Source organism: Canis lupus, chromosome 1 (assembly GCF_003254725.2).
Source record: "Canis lupus dingo isolate Sandy chromosome 1, ASM325472v2, whole genome shotgun sequence".
In the NCBI taxonomy this organism is placed as follows: domain Eukaryota; kingdom Metazoa; phylum Chordata; class Mammalia; order Carnivora; family Canidae; genus Canis; species Canis lupus.
The window spans coordinates 72,412,612-72,435,674 of NC_064243.1; the positions used below are offsets into that span (position 1 = coordinate 72,412,612).

Consider the following 23,063-nt stretch of genomic DNA (forward strand, 5'->3'; position numbering starts at 1 on the left):
CTTATCACTTGTAGAAATCAATGTTTTTGAAACCAAATGTGCGGACAGTGAAATAGCAGGTGGAGCTTGGCAGCTGTGGAGCAGAGCAAATACTTCATCCTTCCGCATCTGCGGATTTTAACAACAGCTGCCTGTGAGCCCAGAGAGGCAGGCACAATGTCAAAGGTTTTTCTAGCACTATCGTCCCTCCTCGAACCCATGTGTGTCCCTAGATTGGGAGCTACCTGAGGGGCCACATGAACCTGTCACGGTGGTAAAATGGGGCTCCAAGAGCAGATGATGTGCCTCTCTTCCCAACTCTGCCTGGAGGGACAATATGTTGGAACTGGAAACTGGCCAAGGTGGGATTTGTACAATTACAAACATTACAAATCAGGGCTTCTCTGACTTATTAGGCATTTTTTTTATAGCACACCACTCATCTATAGCATTCTAGGCATAGTCACCTGCCTGCATAACCTTCAGCCATGAGCTGCTATTTTTCATGGATGACTCCAGTCAGAAAATTCCTTCTTACATAGACCTGGTAACAAAACTCCAGATCCTGCCTTCTAGAACAATGTCAGTGAACATTTCTGTAAGAGGCTTTGGGTTGCAACTTTTTGACTCTGCTATATAGTCTTCTTGCTTTTTTCTTCAACTGTTTGAACATGTTAAGCCATTTGCCATTCTTTTCTTCAGAGCTGTGCATAAACAGGCAGCAAACTTTGGCCCACTGGCTATAGTAGATCCTGTAGACCCTGCTCAAGAACGCAGTTACAGAATGCACATCACCCTTCCCAAAGCTGAATGCAGTTCTTATACACCCCTGGATCTTTTCAAGCCTAGGATTCTGCTGGAGTTGCTCCTAAAGCAGATTGGATTCCAATCTTAGATTCCAAATCCAAGTAAAGTAATTTAGGGATGTTTCTAGAACCTGCTTTACTGGGTCTCCATAGCTGTGGTGAGGTTACTCTATAGGTTCAGCTTATAGCAGGAAAAGGTACAGAAATCTGGACTGAGGTCAGTCAGGTACTCTGGACAACTCAGGAGTGTCACAGAATCCATAAGAAGTGGGACACAAGGGGGACGCCTGGGTGGCTCAGTGGTTAAGCAAGTCTGCCTTCAGCTCAGGGTGTGATCCTGGAGTACTAGGGAGCCTACTTCTCCCTCTACTTTCTGCTTCTCTCTTTCTGTGTCTCTCATGAATAAATAAATAAAACCTTCAAAAAAAAAAAAAAAAGTGGAACACAAGGGTACCTATCCACGTGCTAGCTGTGTAATCCAGGGTGAGGCACTTAACCTTTCTGGGCCTCTGGGAGGATAAAGATGGCCGCAAATTCTTACACGACCCGTTGAAAGCTGGTCTCTTTGTCCTCACCTTGAACCTAAGCAGGCTCTGTGTCTCCTTGACCAATAGAAGATGAGAGAAGTTATCCTGAGTCAGTCTTAAGAAACTGGCAGCTTCCATTTCCCATTTGGAATCCTTGGCCTAGGAGCCCAGCTGCCACGCTGTGGGTGAACCCAGGCGGCCCCGTGAGGGCGGCACACGGAGCAGGGCCAGCACCCTGACTGAACTCCCAGGCGACAGCCAGCGGCACCCAGCTGCTCAGGTGAGGGAGCCGCCATGGAAGGGGGCCACCCAGTCCCCGCAGCAGCCCAGCCAACTCTGCAGGGAGCGGAGATGAGCTGGCACAGCCATCCCATGCCCACACTGGAGATTCGCGATCAAAACAAGTGACGGTTGCCATTTCAAGTCATTGAGCTTTGGAGTGGTTTGTTATACAGCAAAAGGCACCCAGGGCAGTGCCTCAGAACCCTGCCTCCCTGGGATTTTGTGAGGATTCTGTGATGCGCTGTTTATAATGTACTCAAGCTCAATGCCTGGCACAAAAATGTCCTCCATGAATGGCGAATCTTCAGAAAAAACACAGCTGCTTGAGTTCTCTTCCAGGTTTAGGGGAATGTTTACCTCCTCATCTTAGGGGTTTTGCTTCTCAAGCCAAGCTTTAAAGAGGCTGATGTTTTATTCCAAGGCTGGAATAATGGAATGATGTTTCTCATGGCTTCTTCATTAAATGAGATGACATGAAAAGCACTTACCACAGAGCACAGCACATAGTAGTTGCTCAGGAAACATAAAAAATCCTTCTACTTTGATGTCCAGAAACCTCCACAGGAGGCCTAACTTGTCTCAAGCCTCCCCTCCCAACCCACCTCCAGTCCAGCATGTTACTGCTCCATCTGGGTGGCTGCCTGATTCCCAAACTCTCCAAGAGCTCCCACTTTTATTTCAGTTCCTTTGTATCCTGGCAGACATATTCTCCCTGACTCAAGGGGGGACAGAGAGTTGTCACTGGCAAGAAAACCTGAAGTGGTGCTGAGTAATAAATGGAGAGTGAGACTATATGCTTCTGGGGAATGTACGCTTTGTGAGTAAGGGCCCAAACCCATGACTACTGCCAAGCTGTGGCAGGAAAAGGAAGGTCTCGATCCCATACGAAGACCCACACTTGGAAAAACAAAAAACAAAGACCCACACTTGGAAATAAGCTGGGCTATCTAAGGTCACTTGCTTTAAGACTCTGGTCTTCCATCATCATGAAGGACTAATCTGTGAAGTTGGATCAAAGCACGGCCTCTATGGGAAAATGACGATTTTGAAGCAATCACATTCATTCACTGAGGAAAGAACAGAATCATGACTTTTTTTCAGTGCCCGAGATAGAAGCAGGATGCTGGGCTGGTAACGAAGAAACGTGTCATGATTTATCAAAACCAGCAGGCATGAGCAGACCGCATTTCTCAGCTGACGGGAAGGTGATAGTGGCTGTGGACACAGCATAGTAAGTAGCTGTGCTCCAGCCGAGCGGCCCCTGACAGGATTACCCACCCCTTCACTAAAATGGTGGTGAGCTCAAATTCAAGGCTGGAATAATGGAGCTACAGTTTGCTGAGGCAGATTTTCAAACAGGAGGCTGTGGTTTTCAACCAGACAAGGTACTAAAACAAAACAAAACAAAAAAAACCCTCTCTTTTTTTTAATTGAAGAAGCTTTATGAGGAATATAATGAGGCATTTATAAAACAAGCCAACAAACCAGAAACAATTTTGTTTCTCTTCCTCTTCGAGGGAACAGGATCTACTTGCTTTCTGCCCACTGACTAGATCAAAATCATTGTGACTCAGGAAAATATGCTATCGGTTCAGAGACGTGGCTGGTTAGGGCCAGCTCTTTGGAGACGAAAACGCTGATGTTGTTTTATGGGTGACCAGGGAATGGGGTGACAGGTCATACCTATGGGATATCTTATGTAGGTGGTCATCACTCCTATGGTGGATGCCCATACACCAGAGCTTCCCCCCAACTCTGAGCACTTGCTTGTTTTCTGATTCCCTACTTGCATGTTTGTTTCCATACTGGTTAGAGGAGGGAAAGAGGAGTGGTTGGAGGAGGGAGCAAAAAATACACCAGTGATAAAAATCAGTTTAAAGCGTCCAGAAAACTTCTAGAAACAAACAAGAACAACGGAGTCCATCAGTTCAGGAAGGGAAAGAGGAGTAAGACCAGAGGAATGAAAACCTTTGTAGAAAATGGCTCAATGTGCTTCCCAAATAATTCCATGAGACCAAAGGATGGCCTGGAAGGGAGGTAATGATATACAAGAAAGGGCCATGTTGGGAACCTGGTGCGGACGCTTGCAGAATCTCAGGTTTCTGGGTCACAGTGATGAGGAGCTCAGGATCTGGAGCCACCCAGGCCCCAGTTCTGATGGGGGTGGTGGGGAAGAAGAAAAGGAGGGGAGAGAGGGAGAGTCAGATGTGTCCATGCCACGCGAAATCATAAGCAAACTCAGATGAGAAAAAGCAGATGCTAGTATGCCAAAGAGGGAATGCAGGGTTGGTGCTGGGGATGCAGTGTGGATTTAGAACCTGAAGCACAAGGCACATCCCCCATCGGTCAAAGCCCTGAGGACTGCAGACAGTCATGGACCATACATTCCACAAGAGATTTGGATCTGAAGAACATTCAGGAAATGCCACACCAACAATGAAGGTGATACCCACGAGGCTGACTGTAAGGATGGTCCGGCCCTCGGGACACTTAGGGCAGCCAGGAGATGCAGGAATGCTGAGCACATTGGCCCCGGGGATGGAGGGATCCCTGGCTGGGCTGCTTTAAGCAGGGAGCCCACGAGACAGACCATGCAAGGGCTTCTGGGGACGGTGTCCCAGAGTTCAGGGGCTAAGCCTGCTGACCTGGGTACCACAAGTGGGGTACAAGCGTGCAGAGGCGCAGGAGCCCCAGCCCTCCACCTCGTTGTAGCCCAGAGGTGCCTGGCTGGACCCCATCTCCAGCCACTGGGAGCCTCAGCTATTTACCCTCGTGCTCCCAATGATGAGCAAGTGCAGCGCGCCGGGCGTGACAGACTCGGGATGAGATGTGCTGACGTTGGCAAGGGTGGAGGGAAAGGGCTGCGAGGTAGACCAGTTCCACTTCCAATCGGTCCACACATGGTCCTTGAAGTAAAGTTCTTGCATAAAGGGAAATAAACTCAACAGCATACACCCGGACTCTTTTTACTTTAATGGCTTCAATCCAAGCTTCAGACACCCAGAGAAATAATTAGGCCAATCAAAATGGGGGCAAACGGAAAAGCCGAGGCAGCCAGACATCTCTTCAGCCCGGGTCACTGCACCAGGTGCTGGAACAAAGGGCCAGCGGGAAGTAAACCAAGCTGGCACAGCCATAGCTGGAGGTTTATTCCAAAATCAATCAGTCTCGTCTAGTTGAAAACAAGGGACAGCTATTATCTCGGGAAGCACAGGGACCCAGCTCCCCTCCCACTCCTTGACCGGGTTTGTTCTCTTTGACAATCCAGCCCAAAGGGTGCCGATGAAAGCTGCTAATTGTCGTTAACAACGTAGAAATCCCAGGATGACAGAACACGGCCCATCAGATCGGGGGCACCTGCCAATCTGAAGGACAGTGCTGCCCGTTCTTGAACCACTTCCCGAGACGGGGAAAGCTGTGATTTAAAATGAGCTTAAAGCAGAGTAGAGTCTTTCCCTTGAGTCTGACGATGAACCTGAGGAGGAAGAAGCAGAGTTGGAAGAAGAGGTGGGAAAGGAAGAAAAGATGGCATTCACTCAGCAGGTACAGAGGCCATCAGAACACCTCCTGCCTCAGTTTCCCCCCAGGAGCTCTAAAGAATCTGGCCACTGGCAAAAGCCGGGTACCAGGGCAGAGGAGGGCGTGGAGCTGAGGGCCTCCTACTGAACACTTGGGTAAAGGGAAGGGGACGGTGGAGCCTAAAACCCTGCTCTGTAGGAAGGGGAGGCAGAGCTCTAGGCCTCAACCCACAGCCTCCAAGAAAGATGGATTTGAGATCTGGATCTCTTTTTCAATGGCATAGTCAGCCTGGGTCCATGCCAGGGTTTGAGCAAGGATAGCTCTATACACAATGCTACGCTGGGCAAAGGTGACTCCTGATTACCTGAAGGGCTTGCCTCCTTCCTTCCTTCCTTCCTTTTTCTTTTGCATAAATGTTGATTGAGTACCTACCATGTGACGAGCATTATTATACAAGATACCAGTGACAATCAGCTACTTTAATTCTAACTGCCCACTTGTGACTGTCACTGACATCCAGCAACATAATGCCAGGCACATAGTAGGTTCTTAGTTCCTGTCCCTCGGAGTCCCGCCAGCCCTCCCTCAGTCTACTCCTTCTTCATCCCAGGCACCCAGCTCACAATGATGGCCCAGCCTTCTGAGGCCCAACGTGGAAATCAGGTAGGGTGACAAACTGCTCTGATCTCCGGAAAGAGGCTACTTTCGGCAGATCACAAATGATGCATAACATTCAGCTTTGTTCCTTTTCGTCCTCCCTGCTGTCTTTACTCTAGTAAGGCCGCTCACTGCTGTTCACCAGGAATCTCCCTGCTGGTCTTCTTGAATGAATTCAATCTCAATTACTTTTACTGGGCACTGACTGTGCTGGTGTGCATGCCCCTTCTAGAGAGAGACAGACAGACAGACAGAAAAACAAATAAACAAAATGCTGGCGTGTCCCCTGGAAAGTTCACTGTCCCTTGCAGGAGAAATACACACAAACATTTAAAATATAGTATGGTAAGTGCTATAACACACATCTAAAAAGTGATGAAAATGCACATGAAGGAAGCAATTAAGCTAACTGGAGCAGGTAGGAAAGCCCAAGAGAGAGGATGATGTCTGAGCTGGACCTTAAAAGATGAGTACAGATTCTCCAGGTGGGCAAGGTTTGGCATGTCAGGCAGAGGGTGAAGCATTAACAATGGGTTAGAGGTAAGAACATGGAATAATCTAGTAAAGGCAAGAGCTTCTCTGTGGGTTTAGCATCAGGGGCAGAGGTGGAAGGTGTGGAGGAGAAATGGTTGGATATAAGGAGGAGGCTGAACATAGATTCAAATATCCTACACAATTCTACTGATCATGGCCTCATTCTATGGGAAGGATGCAGCCATCAGAGCTGTTTTCTAAAGTTTTATTGAGATATAACTCACATACCATACAACTGACTCTTCTAAAGTATTCAATTCAGTAATTTTTAGTGTATTACAGAGTTGTGCAACTATACCACAATATAATTTTAGAGCATTTTCATCATCTCAAAAGAAACTTTGTGACCACACCCATTCTCTGTCCCCACTGTCCTGTCTGCCTTAGGCAATCAACTAATTTATTTTGCGTCTCTACAGATTTGCCCATTCTGGAAATTTCATATAAATCCAATCATTTGATACATGGTCTTCTGACACTGGCTTCCTTCACTTAGCATAACATTTCCCAACGTTCATCCACATTGTAGTGTGTATCTATACCTTATTCTTTTTTCATGACCAAATACCAATCCATTGTATGGACAGACCACATTTTGTTTATCCATCCATCAGCTGGGTTGTTTCCACTGTAAGGCTTTTGTATTCTGGTTTTTATTCCCTACCCCTTAGAAGACTTAGTCAACAGTATGTTTCCTGAAGCCCAAGTGAGTACATCAGCAACTTGGAACAAAACCATCTACATCAGTGGTCAACAGGCTCTTGAGACACACATGACCCTTCCCTTACATCATGATGTTCTTCTTGCTCTATTTGGACTCTCACACATTTATTAGACCACAGTCCTAAGTGCGGTGCATGCCAGAGCAGGCCATAGTCTTGCTCTCAAAGAAACATACTGAGGGGGGCAAACAGGCCCTTGCAGCTATGATACCAAAGCTGCCACAAAGCCATCCCACCTTCTGGACTTCCATCATTCCTGTAGCTACACTAGAACGTGTTCTACCCTCTTCCAGAAAACACGGACATGCCAAGAAATGAGGGGTAAGAGCAACATGGCTGTCAGAAAGGTCCCCCAAGTTCAAGTTAGCTTCCAAAAGCTGCAACACCACTGCTTAGAAACTGAAGAGGAGCAAATACAACTCTAGGCCTACTGAAAGCTGATAATCCCTGCCCTGGGGGTATCGGTCACAGGTGACTGGCCAAGTCCTGCAAGAAGAGGAGAGTGAGTGGGGCAGGCTTGGAGGGCCCTCGGTGCTCCAAGGGGGTCTTCTTTATTTCCATCACCTCCCCCACAACCTCCAAAGATGACACCATTTAAAAGATGGGCAATGGGGGGCACCTGGGTGGCTCAGTTAGTTAAGTGTCTGCCTTCAGCTCAGGTTGTGATCCTGGGGTCCTGGGATCAAGCCCTGCATCGGGCTTCCTGCTTTGCAGGGAGCCTGCTTCTCCCTTCCACTCCTTCTGCTTGTTCTCTCTCTCTCTCTCTCTCTCTCTCTCTCTCTCTTTCTCTCTCTCTGTCAAATAAATGAATAAAATCTTATTAAAACAAAAAAAGATAGGCAATGGGCCTTGTAGGCTAAGTCCTACAGGGGCTTGGCAGAATTTTAGGACTCAGACACAAACTTTCCCTCCCCAAAAAGCAACTGTCTGAGAATCAGAATCCCCCACTCCTGTATCTAGACAGAACAGGCCCAGTTTCCTGAATCTGCAGAGTGGTGACAATAATCTGAAGCTGCACCCAAGGATTAAATGAGGTAACGTCAGGCAGGGGCTCCACCGTGGCTAACCCAAAGAGCCATGTGAAATCCAGCTTCCCTCTCTTCTCCAAGAAAAGTCTCTCTCATCCTTTACCTACATCCTCTTCCTCAAAACAGTTGGCCAAGATCCACACCAAACTGGAAGGACCTTAGAAGAAGTGAACATGCTACCCTATGTTTCTGAAACAATCAATTCCACTTGAATTTCCCCATCAGAATATCAGGCAGATGCTTCTGTCACCAAGGGTGGTCCAAGTCCATGAGCCCGTGTCCCACATCTAACAATCATCAACACAGCAGCATTCAGGTCACGCGGCAGCCACACGTGGTAACTGCAATGGTCCACAGACTGGAGATGAAACTAGCATTTGAGTATGACACATGCAAATACCGACCACTGTGCCACTGGAGCCCTGCAGTCCCTCATCTGCATCACAGTGATTCTCACTGTATTAAAAACAAGTCACACACTTGGAAAGAAAAGGAATGATTAAACATGAGAAGGTCAGATAATATTTAGTTACTTGGAAATACAAATTAGGAGGGAAAAAAGCAAATACAAGGTCATTTTAGAAATATTTTGATTTGATTTTAAGCAACATTTTGCAATGACATGAGGCAGAAAGGAGGCTCTGAGAGGCTCAAAAATGATCGGGAGAGGTTGCCACTGACCTGCCCTAGACGCTGGCCTAAGGAAGGGAATGCCACCCAGGTCCTGGAGTCTGGGGGCTCTCTGTTTTTTGGGGTGAGTCCCCCAGGCTTCTGTCTCCAAGCTCAACCCAACCACCATCTAGAATTCTGAGCACAGTGTGCCTAGATGTGGGTGCCATATGACCAGCAGGGAGGAAAGCCACGTGGAAGGTTTAGGCTGAGCCGGCAGGATCAAAATAGCAGCCCTTGGCCTGGGAGGGACCTGGGCTCTGGATGCAGAGAGGAAGCCAAGCCATATAGGGAGTTGTGACCCATCACTGGGATGGCCTGAGGCACAGAGAAGAGAAACTGGGGCCAGCAGGAAGAGAGAATGGGACAAGAGAGGAAATCAGAATGTCTGAGGGGCCATTTGGGCCACAGTCCTCCAGAATTTCCTTCTGTTACATCCTCTCTATGGTCAGGGGAGTGGTGACCAAGGCAGGAAAATAATAAGATTTCTCTCCATGTTTCCAAGAGGAAGTGTGAACAGTTCCCAGGAATTTGGAATACCCTAGAGTGTCATAAAGTGGTCTGTGGTCCCTGGAGAGAGACCCAAGAACAACCAGCCTGTTAGGGAAGCTACAGATGTCCATAGGCTGGCTGGCAAGCAGCAGTGCTAACCCATTTACCACAGGGGACTACAGGTCTTCCTTGGAGGTAAGCAAAAATTGCAAATACCGATTAACTCATGGATACATCACAGAAAACACAAAGCCAGATACTAAGATAATGAGTATGTGATGAAAAACAACAGAACTTTGAGCTCAGATGCCACACATGGCTTTTAAAACTTCCATTTTCCCAAATTTTCTAAGACCAGCCAGCAACCAAATGCTCCACTTAAGTGAACGAAAATGCCCATTGAATAAACACTAAGGGAACACTTTTCAACTGTGCTGGCAAGAAGTGAGAGTGTGGGGGAAGACACACATACAGGGTTTTGTTTCTCCAGAGAGCGCCTGAATGGAAAAGAACCGATTTTACGTGCTTTAGTTCTGTTGAGAAAGGTAAGGCTGCTGCCAAATGCACTTCGGTTCTCTGCTCTTGCCTAATAGCTCCTAACTGAGGAGTGAAGTGCCAAAAGTGCAACCCAGCACAGTTCTTGAAATTACCTCTCTGAATAAAACCAAAAGTTCAAAAAGTCAAAAGAGCTGGCGGGAGCTCAGAGAAGAAGGAACAAATGCAGCTAGGGGGGAAAAACACATTGAAGAAATCTGAGTGTGCTTTTGTGTCTTGTGAGGACCAGAAGAGAGAAAGAGGAACAGAGAGCAGGGGAGGGCAGAGGGGTGGAGGTGGGGGGCTGACTGGCCCCCCCAGCATCAGATACACCTCACTCACCAGCATCACATATGTCCCTACAACTATATCCTGCTTCGTGCAACGTTGCCCCTTTTAAGGTAGCTTGAGATTATCACCCCAATCACTGCATTTTCTTCTTGAAAAGCTCTTGTGATTCTAGATCTGGTGATGTCAGGATGGAATGAATTCATCCACATGCACCGAGCTGATGACGTACACTGAAAGAATTCACCTTGGCTTGGCGATGAAAGAGAGAGTGAGCCAACTTTACAATGATCCTGCTTCAAGTGATCTCAGATTGCACAAATGTTTGAGTAGAACTCAGTGGTTGTTTGCAATGAGCAAACAGAATTCCAGTAATTATTAACCTGGTCAAAGTCAAAAAGTAAGCTAATAAGGGAAGTTGTTATTCCAAAGGTATAGAGATGAAAAAGTTCTAAAGAGCTACTGGACAACAATGTGCATACAATTATATTATTATACATCTAAAAATGGTTCAGATGGTCAATTTCATGTGTTTCTTACCACAATAAAAAAATAATGAAATTTACATTGCTCAATTTAAAAACTATTAATAACAGAATGCATTATTCATTCCACGCCCTGCACTTGGCTACAGCCACAGTAAACTAAGTAAACTGAATTTCCTGTCACAAAAAGAGAGAGCAAGCAAGTGCACAAGCTAGCTAAAATGGGCTACTCTGATTTCAAGATCTGCTTTACATTCCAAGCAGAACAAATAAGAAGAAAAATTTAAGACTGGAAAATCCAAACTGGTTTGATTTTCCTTTTAGAACCCATCATGCCAAGGCTTACATAGCAATGTCAGCATTTTTACTTTGTAAATCTTTACATTGTCACGTTCAGATAGGTGATTCAAAGCTACAGGGATGACTCTCCCAAGGCAGGTGGGGATGGGGTGATGTCCGCTCCCACCTTGAGTTAAGACCCCAGCCACCTCTTCTGCCCAGGCCTTCAGCAGCTCGACTGCCTCACAGAGCCGCCATAATTAGGCATTTTGTTTTGGTTTTGACTTGCTTACAGAATTTAGACTAGCATGTGAGTGGACTCCCAGTCTAGGAATTACAGTTTTCTACTCAATCAGCACATCTGTATTAGTTTGCAAGGGTTGCTTTAACAAAGCACACACCTTGAGTGGCTTGAAACAACAGACTAACGCCTCACAGAAGTTCTGGAGGCCAGAAGTCCAAAATCAAGGTCTTGCTGCTCTGGGTCCCTCCTGAGGACTCAGAGGGGGAAGCTCTGCCATGCCTCTCTCATTCCAACCCTCCACTTTCTGGGCCTTCTCCCCGAGCTTTTGTCCTCGTACAGCCTCCTCCTTATGATGGCACCGGCCATGGTGGATTAGACACCCACCTTACTCCAGAGTGACCTCATCTAACTAATCCACATGCACAGATCCTGTTTCCAAATAAGGTCACATTTTGAGGTACTGGGAGTTAAGATTTCAACATAGCTGGTTGGGAGGGTCATATGTCAACCTGTGACAGCTTCTAAGAAGATGAACACCAGACCTGCAGCATCAGTATCACTGGGGAATTTGCGCAAATGCCAACTCTTGGGTCCCACTCAGACCCACTGAATCAGAAACTCCAGAAGTACAGCCAGATGATGTATACTTTCCTAAGCCTTCCAGGAGATATTGATGCGTGCTGAAGTCTGAGAATCACCATAAAGTAATGCTAAGTGTGTGCCTTGCCCTTCTGGGAAGTCTCTGACTGTATTTATCATGCACTGTATCTCCCCCAGCAGTGGTCAACTAGTTCTTACGGCTACAATAAAACAGACTGGAGTCTCAGGTCTATGCAGGTCATGTGTGGCCTTCAGATAGGTTTTATTTTTTTCTGTTTATGAATACTATGAACTGCCAACATCAAAAAACTAGATTACAGACTTTTCTTGGGAAAAACATTCTATGATTTGGCAACACTAGATCTAAAATTCCACAACAATCAACTGATTGGTGTGATGTGGGGCATCAGGATTCTGGCTGAGTCACAGTCCTCCCCATTCCCTGATGCCTCCCCAGCCCTGAGGCTTCATGCAGACTGCACTTGCTCGCTTTGACCACCTTTCTGGCCCCTGAGGCAGTTGGGCTTGAATCAGGTCTGGAGGGAGGAGAGCTAGAGAGAAAAATGCATCACAACCCACAGCCTAAAACATGTAGTTGTTTCCAGGGAACGAGTTTAAGAATGAAATTCAAGAAGCCAGTGGCTCTGATTAGCACTGACATTGAGTTCTGAGAACTGAGCTTCCCTTTTTACGAGGTAGCAGAGTTACCAAATGAGTCAAGTGCTGACCTCAAGGTTTTGTAGAGGCTTGCCCATGGGACAATGCACAGGCGAGTAACAGCTCACTTAGAAGAGAGTTCCGGGTTGGCATGACTGCGCTAGGGAACAGTGGGATGGGGAGGACACGCAATCGTCATCAGACATCACGTATGCCTCTTTTGTGTGCATGCTGTGCTGGGCTCCAACAGCAGATCAGCTATGAAACAAACGATTCTTACCCCGTAGAACACATTTGGTGGGGGCGGAGGTGGTGGCAGAGGACTTCATTCTTTAAAGCGACTTTCAAGGCTTACATAATTCTTAAAGGGCAGATCCTGAACTAGGATTGAACGACCGTGCCTTTGACACACACACCAATTAGTTTCTTCCCAAAGGACAGAAAAGATACCATTTCCACACACCTCCCAGGTCATGGGAGGCAGCTGGAGAAAAAAGGAATAGAGTGGTGGTTTGGTCTCTTCACCTCCGCTGTAAGGACAGGCCTGAAGTTGGTAGGTAGACAACTCACACACACAAGTGGCATTAGGCACAAATTTTCAAGGAGGGAAGAAGTGTCCTTAGAAAGCCTGAAGGAAGCTCTACTTACCAGGGAGCTCATCTCAAAGCAATAAATCAGACAAATACATCCACCAAAGGGTTATTATTGTACCAGTGGATTCAGACAAGTGGCCCCCATTACATCACAGGGTTATTTTCTCACAAATTCTCAAATTTGATTCTCTCCTGAACCATCATTAATACCTCAGAATTCTTAAGAGGAGATGGAATATGTCACTGATGGCTAAACTTCCCATAAAGCTATTAGAATGTAGAATGATTTCTTCCATGACAAAGATAATGGTCTCTTCCAGGCAAACCTAATATTCTGAATTGTCTATTAAAAATTAAAACACCTATTTGTGGGATGCCTGGGTGGCTCAGTGGCTGAGCATCTGCCTTTGGCTTGGGTCATCATCCTGAGGTCCTGGGATCGGGTCTTGCATTGGGCTCCTTGCGGGGAGCCTGCTTCTCCCTCTGCCTGTGTCTCTGCCTCTCTCTGTGTCTCTCATGAATAAATAAATAAAAATCTTAAAAAAAAAAAAACACCTCTTTGTGGCAAAGTAAATAAACACAAATGGGACAGGTTTGTGATGTCTACAGAAGGGTACATATTCCTTCTGACTATATCAATCAGGGGTCTCCAGAGAAATAGAACCGATAGGAAGTATGTGTACATACATGGAGGGAGAGAGGATTTATTCTAAGGAATTGGCTCACATGATCATGGAGGCTGACAAGTTTCCAGATCTGGGGTGAGTGATCTGGACCTGGCTAGAGACCCAGGAGAGCTGAAGGTTCAGTGCAGTCCTAAGACAGGAAAAAACCTCTGTCCTAGGCTCCAAGGCCATCAGGTAAGAGGAATTCCTCTTATGAGAGGTAAGGTTCCATTTTGTCCCATGGGGGCCCTCAACTGACTGGATGAGGCCCACCCACATAGGAAAAGGTGATCTGTTTTATTCAGACTACTAATTCAAATGTTAACCTCATTCAGAAACACTCTCACAGACACGACCCAGAATAATGTTGGATCTAACGTCTGGACATCCCCACTGACACATAAAAGTCACCATCACAACCCCCACATGCCCAGTGGGTGAAAAGACAGGAATCAGCTCACAGGGGTGCTGAAAGCTGTGAAGAGCAAATACTCAGGGAGGAGAAAAACACCGCTAACCTTGTGGGGAAGGGGCACCCTCTCAGGCCCCTCCTGTCCTCTCCATCTAAAGGCCATTCTCAGTAGGTTCGCTCAACCCTCATTCAAGGTCACCATACGATGGACAGTGAATGTTACGTGCCACTACGAATCCCCAGAACGGCTACAATTAAAACAAGTACTGACACATCCAAGGGTTGGTGCAGCAATGGGAATTCCTAGTCTCTGCTGGAAGGATTGCTGTCCTGTACGGCCGCGGCAGGAAGCCACTCATCAGTGTCTCACAAACCGGTAGTTATGTGTGACACAGCAATCCCACTCATGGGTATTTATCCAAAATAAATGAAAACTTGGGGTGCCTGGGTGGCTCAGTCAATTTAGCCTCTGACTCTTGGTTTGGGCTCAGGTCATGATGTTGAGGTGGTGGGATCGAGCCCCATACTGGGCTCCAGCTCAGTACAGAGTCCTTCTCAGATTCTCTCTCTCCCCCTCCTGCTCACACTGTCTCTGTCTCTGTCTCTCTCTCTCTCTCTCTCAAGTAAATAAATAGAATCTTTTAAAAAGAAAAAGAAATGAGAACTTAATATTGTACAAAAGCCCGTAAGTAAATATTTACAGCTGCTTTATTCATGATCACCAAATACCAGAAAGAACACAAATGTCCCTTCAGGGGGTAAGAGGACAAACGAGCTTCCACTCAGAACACCACTCAGCAACAAAACGGAGCAAAAGACGCATATATGAATCTCAAAAGTAATATGCTGAGTGAAAGAAGCCAGTCTCAAAAGACTGAATATTGCACAATTCTATTTATAGGACATATTTGAGAAGACGCAACAGCTCAGCGGTTACCAGGAGGTAGGGGGCAGAAGGTGTGTGGCTGTAAAGGATTGAGACACGGGAGCTTGTGGGGGGGATGGGACTGTTCTGAATCCTGATTTGGGTGGTGATTCCACAAATCTAAGCATGCGTTCAATTCCCAAGACTTGCACCAGATTGACTGTATGATACTTTTAAAAATTGGAAAAATGAAATGCTTAAAAAAAAAATGCATGTCACCAATCGATGCACAGGACAGGTGGACCTACAGGGAAATATGTACGGTATGGGACCAGGCAAGCAGCTGACTCCAGAACATGCACAGGGGCAGGTAGGGACCAGGAGAGCCATAGGCACAGGCATCATCCCACAGCCCGGTGTGTAAAGAGGATACGTGACACTCCTGAGGCACTGGGCACAATCTGGTAATTCTCTGAAAAGGCAAAACAGCTGTGACTTGTAACCTTTCTTCCCCAGGAATTTTATACTCATGGCCTCTTACAACAGTCTTAAGAGAGGAAACGCAGGCTGACGGACGGTGAGGATTGGCCTGGATTTGGATCTTGGTTCTGTCTGGTTCCTGCGTTGCCATATGAAGTCGCAGCAAGGATTACACTGTGCCATGTCTCTTTCCTCTGCTGTACCTCAGGGAGCCCTTAGCACCCCAATGAGCCCCGTAGCACCCCAGTGAACCCCTCTTAGTACCCCATCAAGCCCCTTAATACCCCAGAGAGCCCCTTGGTACCCCAGGGAGCCCCCTTAGCACCCCAGAAAGCCCCTTAGCACCCCAGCGAGCCCTTTAACTATGCTGGGGATTGTCAAATTCTTAACTCACTTATTTCCTCATGACCCTGCAGAGGTAGCTATTAACAACCCCAATTTACAGTTAAGAAAGTTGCTGCTCAGATCCATAACAAAAAAGTACCCACACACTAGTGGCAGACAGGAAGGTGCAGGCATCCCCGGGGCAGCTGCGCTGGCAAAGCCCAAGTGCCTGCAGTGTGGTACCCTCGGGGCTACAATGTGTCCTCCATAAACCTCCCTCTGCTGCTTTCCATCCCATCTGGTCTCCAAAACCCCCTTGTAACCTAAGAGATCTGTAAACAAGGGAAGCTGTTTGGCAGTGGGATGAGCAGATTTGAATTCTAGAGGCCCCAGGAAACAAGTGGGGCCCATCAACACTAAGAACCACCCAGATTGGTGTGTCACCTTGGCTTCTCCGGCTCTATCATGGCTCCTGCACTTGGGGCACTAAGGCCTGGCCTGCAAAGCCCACAGCCCAGAGCCATTCCCAGCCAGCTGCTGTAGGGGAGCAGGAAGCATCCTCTCCTCCCTGCCAGCCTGTCCCTTCACAGGGGTGGAGCACTTGGGCAGGACCCCAGGGCTGGGGGACAGACAGACACATCGCAGAACTCCATGCTGCAATCAGTTTCCCACAATAACATCCCACAGGCAGGGCCTGCCTGATAACAGAAGTGAAAGGCTTGAAAAGCAAGTCCTATAATCACCTCTGAGTGATTCTGGTTCCATTTTACCCTCTCATGTAATTAGTGTTGACAGTTCTAACAGCTGAAATCGGAGGTGGGGGTTAAGACGGAAGGAGGAGGAAGAGAAGTGGAAAAACAGAGAGAAGGCAGAGGAACAGCCAGAGGAGAAAAAGAACATTAGCTTAAAGTTTATCATAAAACTCAGGAAACAGATGACCTCCTGACAAAGGAAGAGGAGCCCCGAGATTTGGGGACCTTCTGAAGCATTCTAGATCACCACGGACAGGCCTCAGGCAGGCAACGCATGGCTGTCCTCGAATTTGGCAGAGCAGAGTTAACTCCCAAGGGGGCTGGGCAGCCCTGGGCCGACCTCAACCTGCCCTGACCCCCCCCACCCCCCACCCAGGCACCACTCACAGTTCTAGAATCAGGATGACGTCGGTCTTGTTCTCGTAGACCTCATGTAGGGTGATGACGTTGGGGTGCTGGATCTCCTTCAGGATGCTGACCTCCCGCTCGATGTCCTCGCGGCTCACGCCCCGCCGGCTGGATTTCGTCCGCCTCTTCTTGATAAACTTGGCGGCATACTGGAGACCAGTGCTCTTCTCCCGGCATTTCTTCACGACTGCAAACTGCCCACTGCCAACAGAAGAGGAAGGGTTTCAGGTCATTTATACATCTCTTTATTGTGTGCTACAAAAACCCGGATTTGAGCAAGGACGCAGCAAGGATGTGGCCTGGCATGAGCAAGGAGGGGCATTGTGAGTAGGAAAGCCCATAGTTTGGGCAATTAATGAATTAAGCAGGATCATTTCTTATTACATCTCATTTTCATTAAACTTGTTTCTTTATGAATAATGTTGCAAGCGACACAGATTCTTTTCTTGAAGAATATTTTATTGAATGGGGAATGAGGCCTCCATTTCTGTGTTTCTTCCTCCCTCCCATTTCAGATTCTGGGATAGCAGCAAGGAGCTCCTCAATCTGGTCTCCTTTTGACAGCCTTTCTCCTGAATGTCTGGGAAAGGAAGGGATCAAGACAAGGGAACTCACAGAAAAATAGATAGGGTCTTGTTTTTGATGACATATCTCTAGCACCAATATTTATCAATTGAAAAATCCAGAATAAAAAAAAAAGCTATGTATTTTGTTCACACTTCACAATGATTGGCAGCTTCTCCAGCATCACCTCCTTCTTTCCTTTCTAGAGATCCCACAATTCTCAGGAAGGTGACTCCACTCCCATCTAGAGACACACATCATGTACCTCAGCTAAGCCAATCAGTGTACTGTATCTTTCTGACTCAAGTGACAGGCATACGACCTAAGTAAGACCCCTTGGAGAATGCAAAGACAAAGACCTCTCCTGAGACGACTTTTTTCTGGATGTGCACACTTAACTATATACTCCCAAACGCTGCTTCCAGCCACCTGGGGACCAGGAGGAGATCCACTCTTGGTTTAAAGGCAACCAATGCAGAGGCAGAGCCAGTAGAAGAAACAAAACCAGGTTTGTGGTAACCCTGCAGACTGGCTGGATTCACCCTAACCTGGAAGCCATCTCCCTCTGAATTCCTCAGCAACGGAAACCAATAAATTCCCTTTACTGCTAAAGCTAGTCTGATTTGGGCTCTCCATTCTTGCAGAGGAACGCATCCTATGCAACCTATGCCACAGCATGTACCCAGAGCCTTCTACCTACATAGAAGAGAATAAAAGAACTTAACGCAAAATAATAAAATGAATACATAAACAGGGAAAGTCTTGAGAATCTTGAGAGGAAAGTCAGTAAGCCACCCTGAAAGTAAGAGGGGCACAAGACAAAGGACTCTTCCTGTACCAATGCTGGTACCCTCACTTCTTCCCCAGAGCCCAAAGCAGTGTGGATCCACCCATCACAGGATCTGTATATTTCTTGGCAGGTGCTGGAGAACTGCTATAGAGAGAATCATCACAGTTATTTTTAACTGGCTTTATTCTCACATGAAGACAAAAGGGGGAGAGAAAATCCAATGAACAGTAACATTTCAATGTTAAAGAATAGATACTTTAAGACAGTACTCATTTACTTTGGCAGCAGAGGTTAGGGAAGAAAAACACACAGTAAAGGATTTTTTTCTCAGCACTGCCAAATTTTTGCACGACAGGTGATTCCGACTCTCCTTCCCCTGCAGCAGAATCGCAGAGAGGCTGCAGAACCAATCCCGCAGAATGCTGGCACCGGACGCCTGTAAACTCACCACTTTCAAGAGCCTCGGGACCTGTTATGACTTTATTACAACCCTTTCTGATGTTTCTGAAGAGTAAAGAATTGGGCTTTTTCTCTCATGGAGGGTGGTGGGGGCAGCGGACATGGGATTTGCAGATAAAAGAAGGGCCTGACTACAGAGCAGAGTCAGCTACTGCTTCGCAGAGGCCAGTGAAGTGGTGCTTCTATGCCCCCACCACCCTCACAGAGGGTATTGTGTCCCTACTGAGCGCTCCCAAGGGGTCCCCCAGCGGGGGGGGGGGAGGGCACTGGTCCCACCTGGCAGCTCCCCCTCCACCCCCAACACAACCCTCGCTTCCAGGGGCTGGGCCCCTGGGCCCCTCACACAGTCCCCAGGACTTTTCTCAGGGGCTGTAAAGGTTCAAGGCATACTCAGTGCTTACAATCATGTGGGTTTATTATTTTTTTTAAGGATTTTTATTTATTTATTTGAGAGAGCGCGAGAGAGCGAGCACACAAGCAGGGGCAGGGGCAGAGGGAGAAGCAGACTCCCTGCTAAGTGGGGAGCCCCACTCAGTACTCAACCCCAGGATCCCAGGATCACGACCTGAGCTGAAAGCAGATGTGAACCCGACTCAGCCACCCAGGCTCCCCAGAATCACATTGCTTTAAACAACAAACCCAAAAAGCCAAAGCCGGGAGAGCCACAGAAAACCTAAATACAAGCCTCAATTCAAAGACTATCCCAAACTCTTTTTACTGCCAAATGCTCCATGTTGACCTTTCCCCTTTTAATTATGGGGGAGGTGGAAGCATCAAGGCCCACCTCCCCTAGCAGCAGGGAAGACGTGATTCTCATTCCCTGGGCTGTGGCTGCTGTCCCTACTACCCTTGGCTGCAGGTGGTCAAGAAGGTGTAGACTAATTCTGAAGACCATTTTTCCAGGCCCACCTCAAGGTTCCTTCTTGGGAAACACCTTCCCTACTTACCTCTGACTACCCAACACCGGCCCCACCTCCCTGCTCCAGCCAGTGCCCTGCCTGCACTGGAGTCCACAGGGCACCTTGAATGTCTTCTGCCTGTTTCCTGTGCATTCCCACTCCTCCCACGACCGCAGTCTCACGAGGACAGAAGCCTGGCAGGCAGACTTCCCACCCCTGGAGGCACCATGCAGAGCTCCTCCGGGACCTCACACATGACGCTTCTGCACCGCTCCTGACTCCTAACTCCTGAACACGAGAGGTGTTGACTGAAGACGCGTCACTGCAATTCTGCAGCACTGTGTGGGGCTGGGGACACAGGCTGCCTGTTGGAGCCGGTGCCCTGCCTACTAGCTACGGAACTGTGGGCTTACTCCCTCCTTAACCACTCTCTGCCTCAGTTTCCTTACCTGCCAAATGCATAGGATAATAGTGCCTACCTGGGAGAGTTCTTGGGGTGCAAAGGAAGGATTAAACGAGCCAATAAAAATATGCATGGAGAGTGGTGAGAACAGCGCCTTGCAGTATTAAGTCTTCAATAACCTTAAGTCTTCAATAACCTTTGGCTATTACTAACCTTCAACAACCAGAAACACTCTCAAGAGCTGCCGGTCTGTGCTGAAATCTTAGAGTGCCACAGTCTGCCCTCAAAGTATCAACCTATCAATCTCTCCAAGCTGCTGGGGGGTGGGGGGGTGCTAAGAAGAAAACCACAACAGGGGCTACACTGTGTCTAAGTGTGTCAAACTCAAGCCAACCCGGGCATCTGGGCTTCGACCTGCAAACACAACATCCCCAGCCCACTCCCATGCCACGCCAAGGGAGAGCGGCTGCCCTCAGCAGCCTGGTGAAACTGAGGCACAGTTGGGCCAAGGGCAGCCAGAGACTGACGCCAGGCTACGGGGCCTCAGTGTGCACTTGGTCACTCATGCCAGGATTTTCCCGGCAGCATCTCCTCGGGCAGGCAGCACACTGAAGGCTGACTCCTCGTAGACAAAAGTCCTTTCTAAACACAGTAATTTGCTTCGTGAGGCCTAATTTGAGTTGGGCTGGTGGTAAATTGCTCCTCCCATCCTTTCCTTCCTGGGCAGCTGGGTCTTGCCCCCAACCAGCTCCCTCACACCCTTTTGGGGGGCCAATTCCTCTCCCTCAATACCCCTCTCCTAAGGATGACAACTGAAAAAACAATTAACTTAGGCTTTTTTGGGCAAGCACTTCTAAATCATGGGATCACAGAGGAAACAATCTGATACAGCTGCCAGGGTGAGCTGTGGCCAGGGAGGAAAGGAAGTGCACATGGAGAAGCAAGGCCACTGTACACCCGGGGGATGCCTGAGCTCCAGCCTCCCTCCTGTGGGGAACAGCGGAGGCTCCTTGGTGACAGGCTCCCCCAAGGACAGCTGCAGCCATGGCATGTGGATGGGGGATGCAGCTTCGTCCCTGGAGAACAGAAACTCACCGTGTACCAGCACATCTGAAGGGACAAAACAGAATACAGGTGCTCCCTACTTTTTGTAGGATGCATATTTGCAAATTCACCTGCTTGCTAAACTGTACTTGCACCTTCATAACCACCCGGCAGTGCTGTCGTGGTCATTTTAAGGATACAAGTCACCTGAGGGGCACATCCCCAGCTGAGGCAGATCAAGGCCACACACTGCCTTGTATGTCAGCTTCCATGCAGGAAATAAATGTCCTTTCAATGGTCTGTTTAGTGCCATGCTTTTTTTGCATTTTTGCTTTTTGGTGGTGATTTCACTATTTAAAATGGCCCCCAAAGTGTGAAGTCCGGTGGCCATAAGCACAGGGGGCTGTGACGGACTTTTTTTGAGAACACGTGCACTAGATAGATAAGCTTTATTTGGATGGGGGCATCCGTGTTTGCTGGCTGTGAGGTGTTTGCTGGCTGTGAGTCCAACGTTAAGGAATCAACAGTATGTGGTAAGAAAGCCCTTCAAACAGAAACACACTTGAAACAAGGCTATGCATTGATCTGATGGTGGAAATGTTATGAACAGAGGCTCATAGAAACAATTCTGTATCTTCTCTAGAACTAATGGTTCAGTATTTGTTAATTCTGTGTTTGCAGTGAAGTCGTAGAACACAACTACCCCATAAATCATGAAATTTGATTGCATGTTGTTTTTTAAAAATTGTATGTTGTTTTTTACCCCTTTTTCTATCATCTAATAACTGAGACAACAGTTTGTTGGACTAGGTAGAGCCAGTCAAATTCATTTTGGCATAAAAAGTTTTAATTAAATGTAATAAACATGTATCAACTACTAATAGCCAGATCCATCCAAGCCAACGAGACATATCCCTGCTTTAAAGAGTTTTATTTTTTTTTAAGAGTTTTATACTAAAAAAGAGTTTTTGATTTTAAAATGATCATAAATTTTATCAAAAAGATAAAACTTTACCTGAAAGGAGCAAAACTTCATAAAGAACAACCTGCCATCTAATGTCTTTGTCTAACCTACTGATGTATCTAATTGGAACACCCTATAGTCACTCAATGACTCTAACCAGAATTCTAGGCAAGGAGCTTTATGCATACTACCTTATTCATTATCACATCACATTATGTGATGTGAGGTTCGTATCATCATCACCTCTTCCATCAATGGAAAAACCAAGCCTTAGAGATTTTTTTCCCTAGTTGCCTCAAATCTTTCCTGCAAGTATAAGTTCTACACTTGAAAAGTGAATTCCAAGTGTCTTTGCCTCCAAGGCTCTACTCATTGAACCCTGGTGCTGTCCCAGGCTGTGTCATACTGTTTGAAATATAAGCCACATCCCTGTGAAATCACAGATGGGTCTAGAAATCATTCTAGGAAGAAGCTTTGTGAGGGGAAGGCACACAGAGGATGCTGGCTGAAGGCATGTGGGCAGTGTTTTTGCTCCTCTCCACTAAACACTCATAATGTGTTTTAAATAATTAAATCCATCGTGTGTCTGTGCTCTGAAGTTCCCTGCAATAAAAAGTAAGTCATGTTTGTGTGTGTGCTTTCAGAAGCACTATACTAACAATTAGAAAGAGCCACAGAAGATTCTCAAGGTCAGCACAAGGATGGCAGGCATGCATTTGTGAGGCACGTGGTGTTCATGGGTCCATTATACTTCATAATGCATTGAAAGTAAGGCATTGAACTCGGTTTAATCCAGTTGGGTTTTATTTCCAAATTCATTTATTTGTGGGAATTTTGCTCACTTGGGGAAAGATGGGATGAACATACAATGTCAGAGGTGTTGCATTCAGAAGGGAGGGAGAGCAATCTAGCTTCACGTGACGATGTGCTGTACCTTTGCACTGGCACCTCACTGAGGGGCTAACATTTCCACTGCTGACCGTGAGCTGGGCACCACGTTGAATCAAGCTTCCACCCAGGAAGGTAGATGCCATTCAAAGAAAAGGAAACAGCCTACCATTTTTTCATTGATTTTAAATATGTCTCTGGGTTTCCAGCAACTATAAATTAAAAAATTATTTATGGTAACTATTAATTGT

At 47.1% G+C, this 23,063-nt stretch overlaps 1 protein-coding gene across 2 annotated transcripts in view; it reads right to left on the minus strand.

Moving 5' to 3' along the window:
• DAPK1 (death associated protein kinase 1) overlaps positions 1-23,063 on the minus strand; it is a 169,862-nt gene that overhangs the window by 61,920 nt on the left and 84,879 nt on the right. For both annotated transcript variants that reach the window (XM_025423146.3, XM_025423149.3), the window contains exon 3: positions 16,781-17,002. In XM_025423146.3, the coding sequence (XP_025278931.1) occupies positions 16,781-17,002 (222 nt within the window). The remainder of the gene's footprint in view (positions 1-16,780; positions 17,003-23,063) is intronic.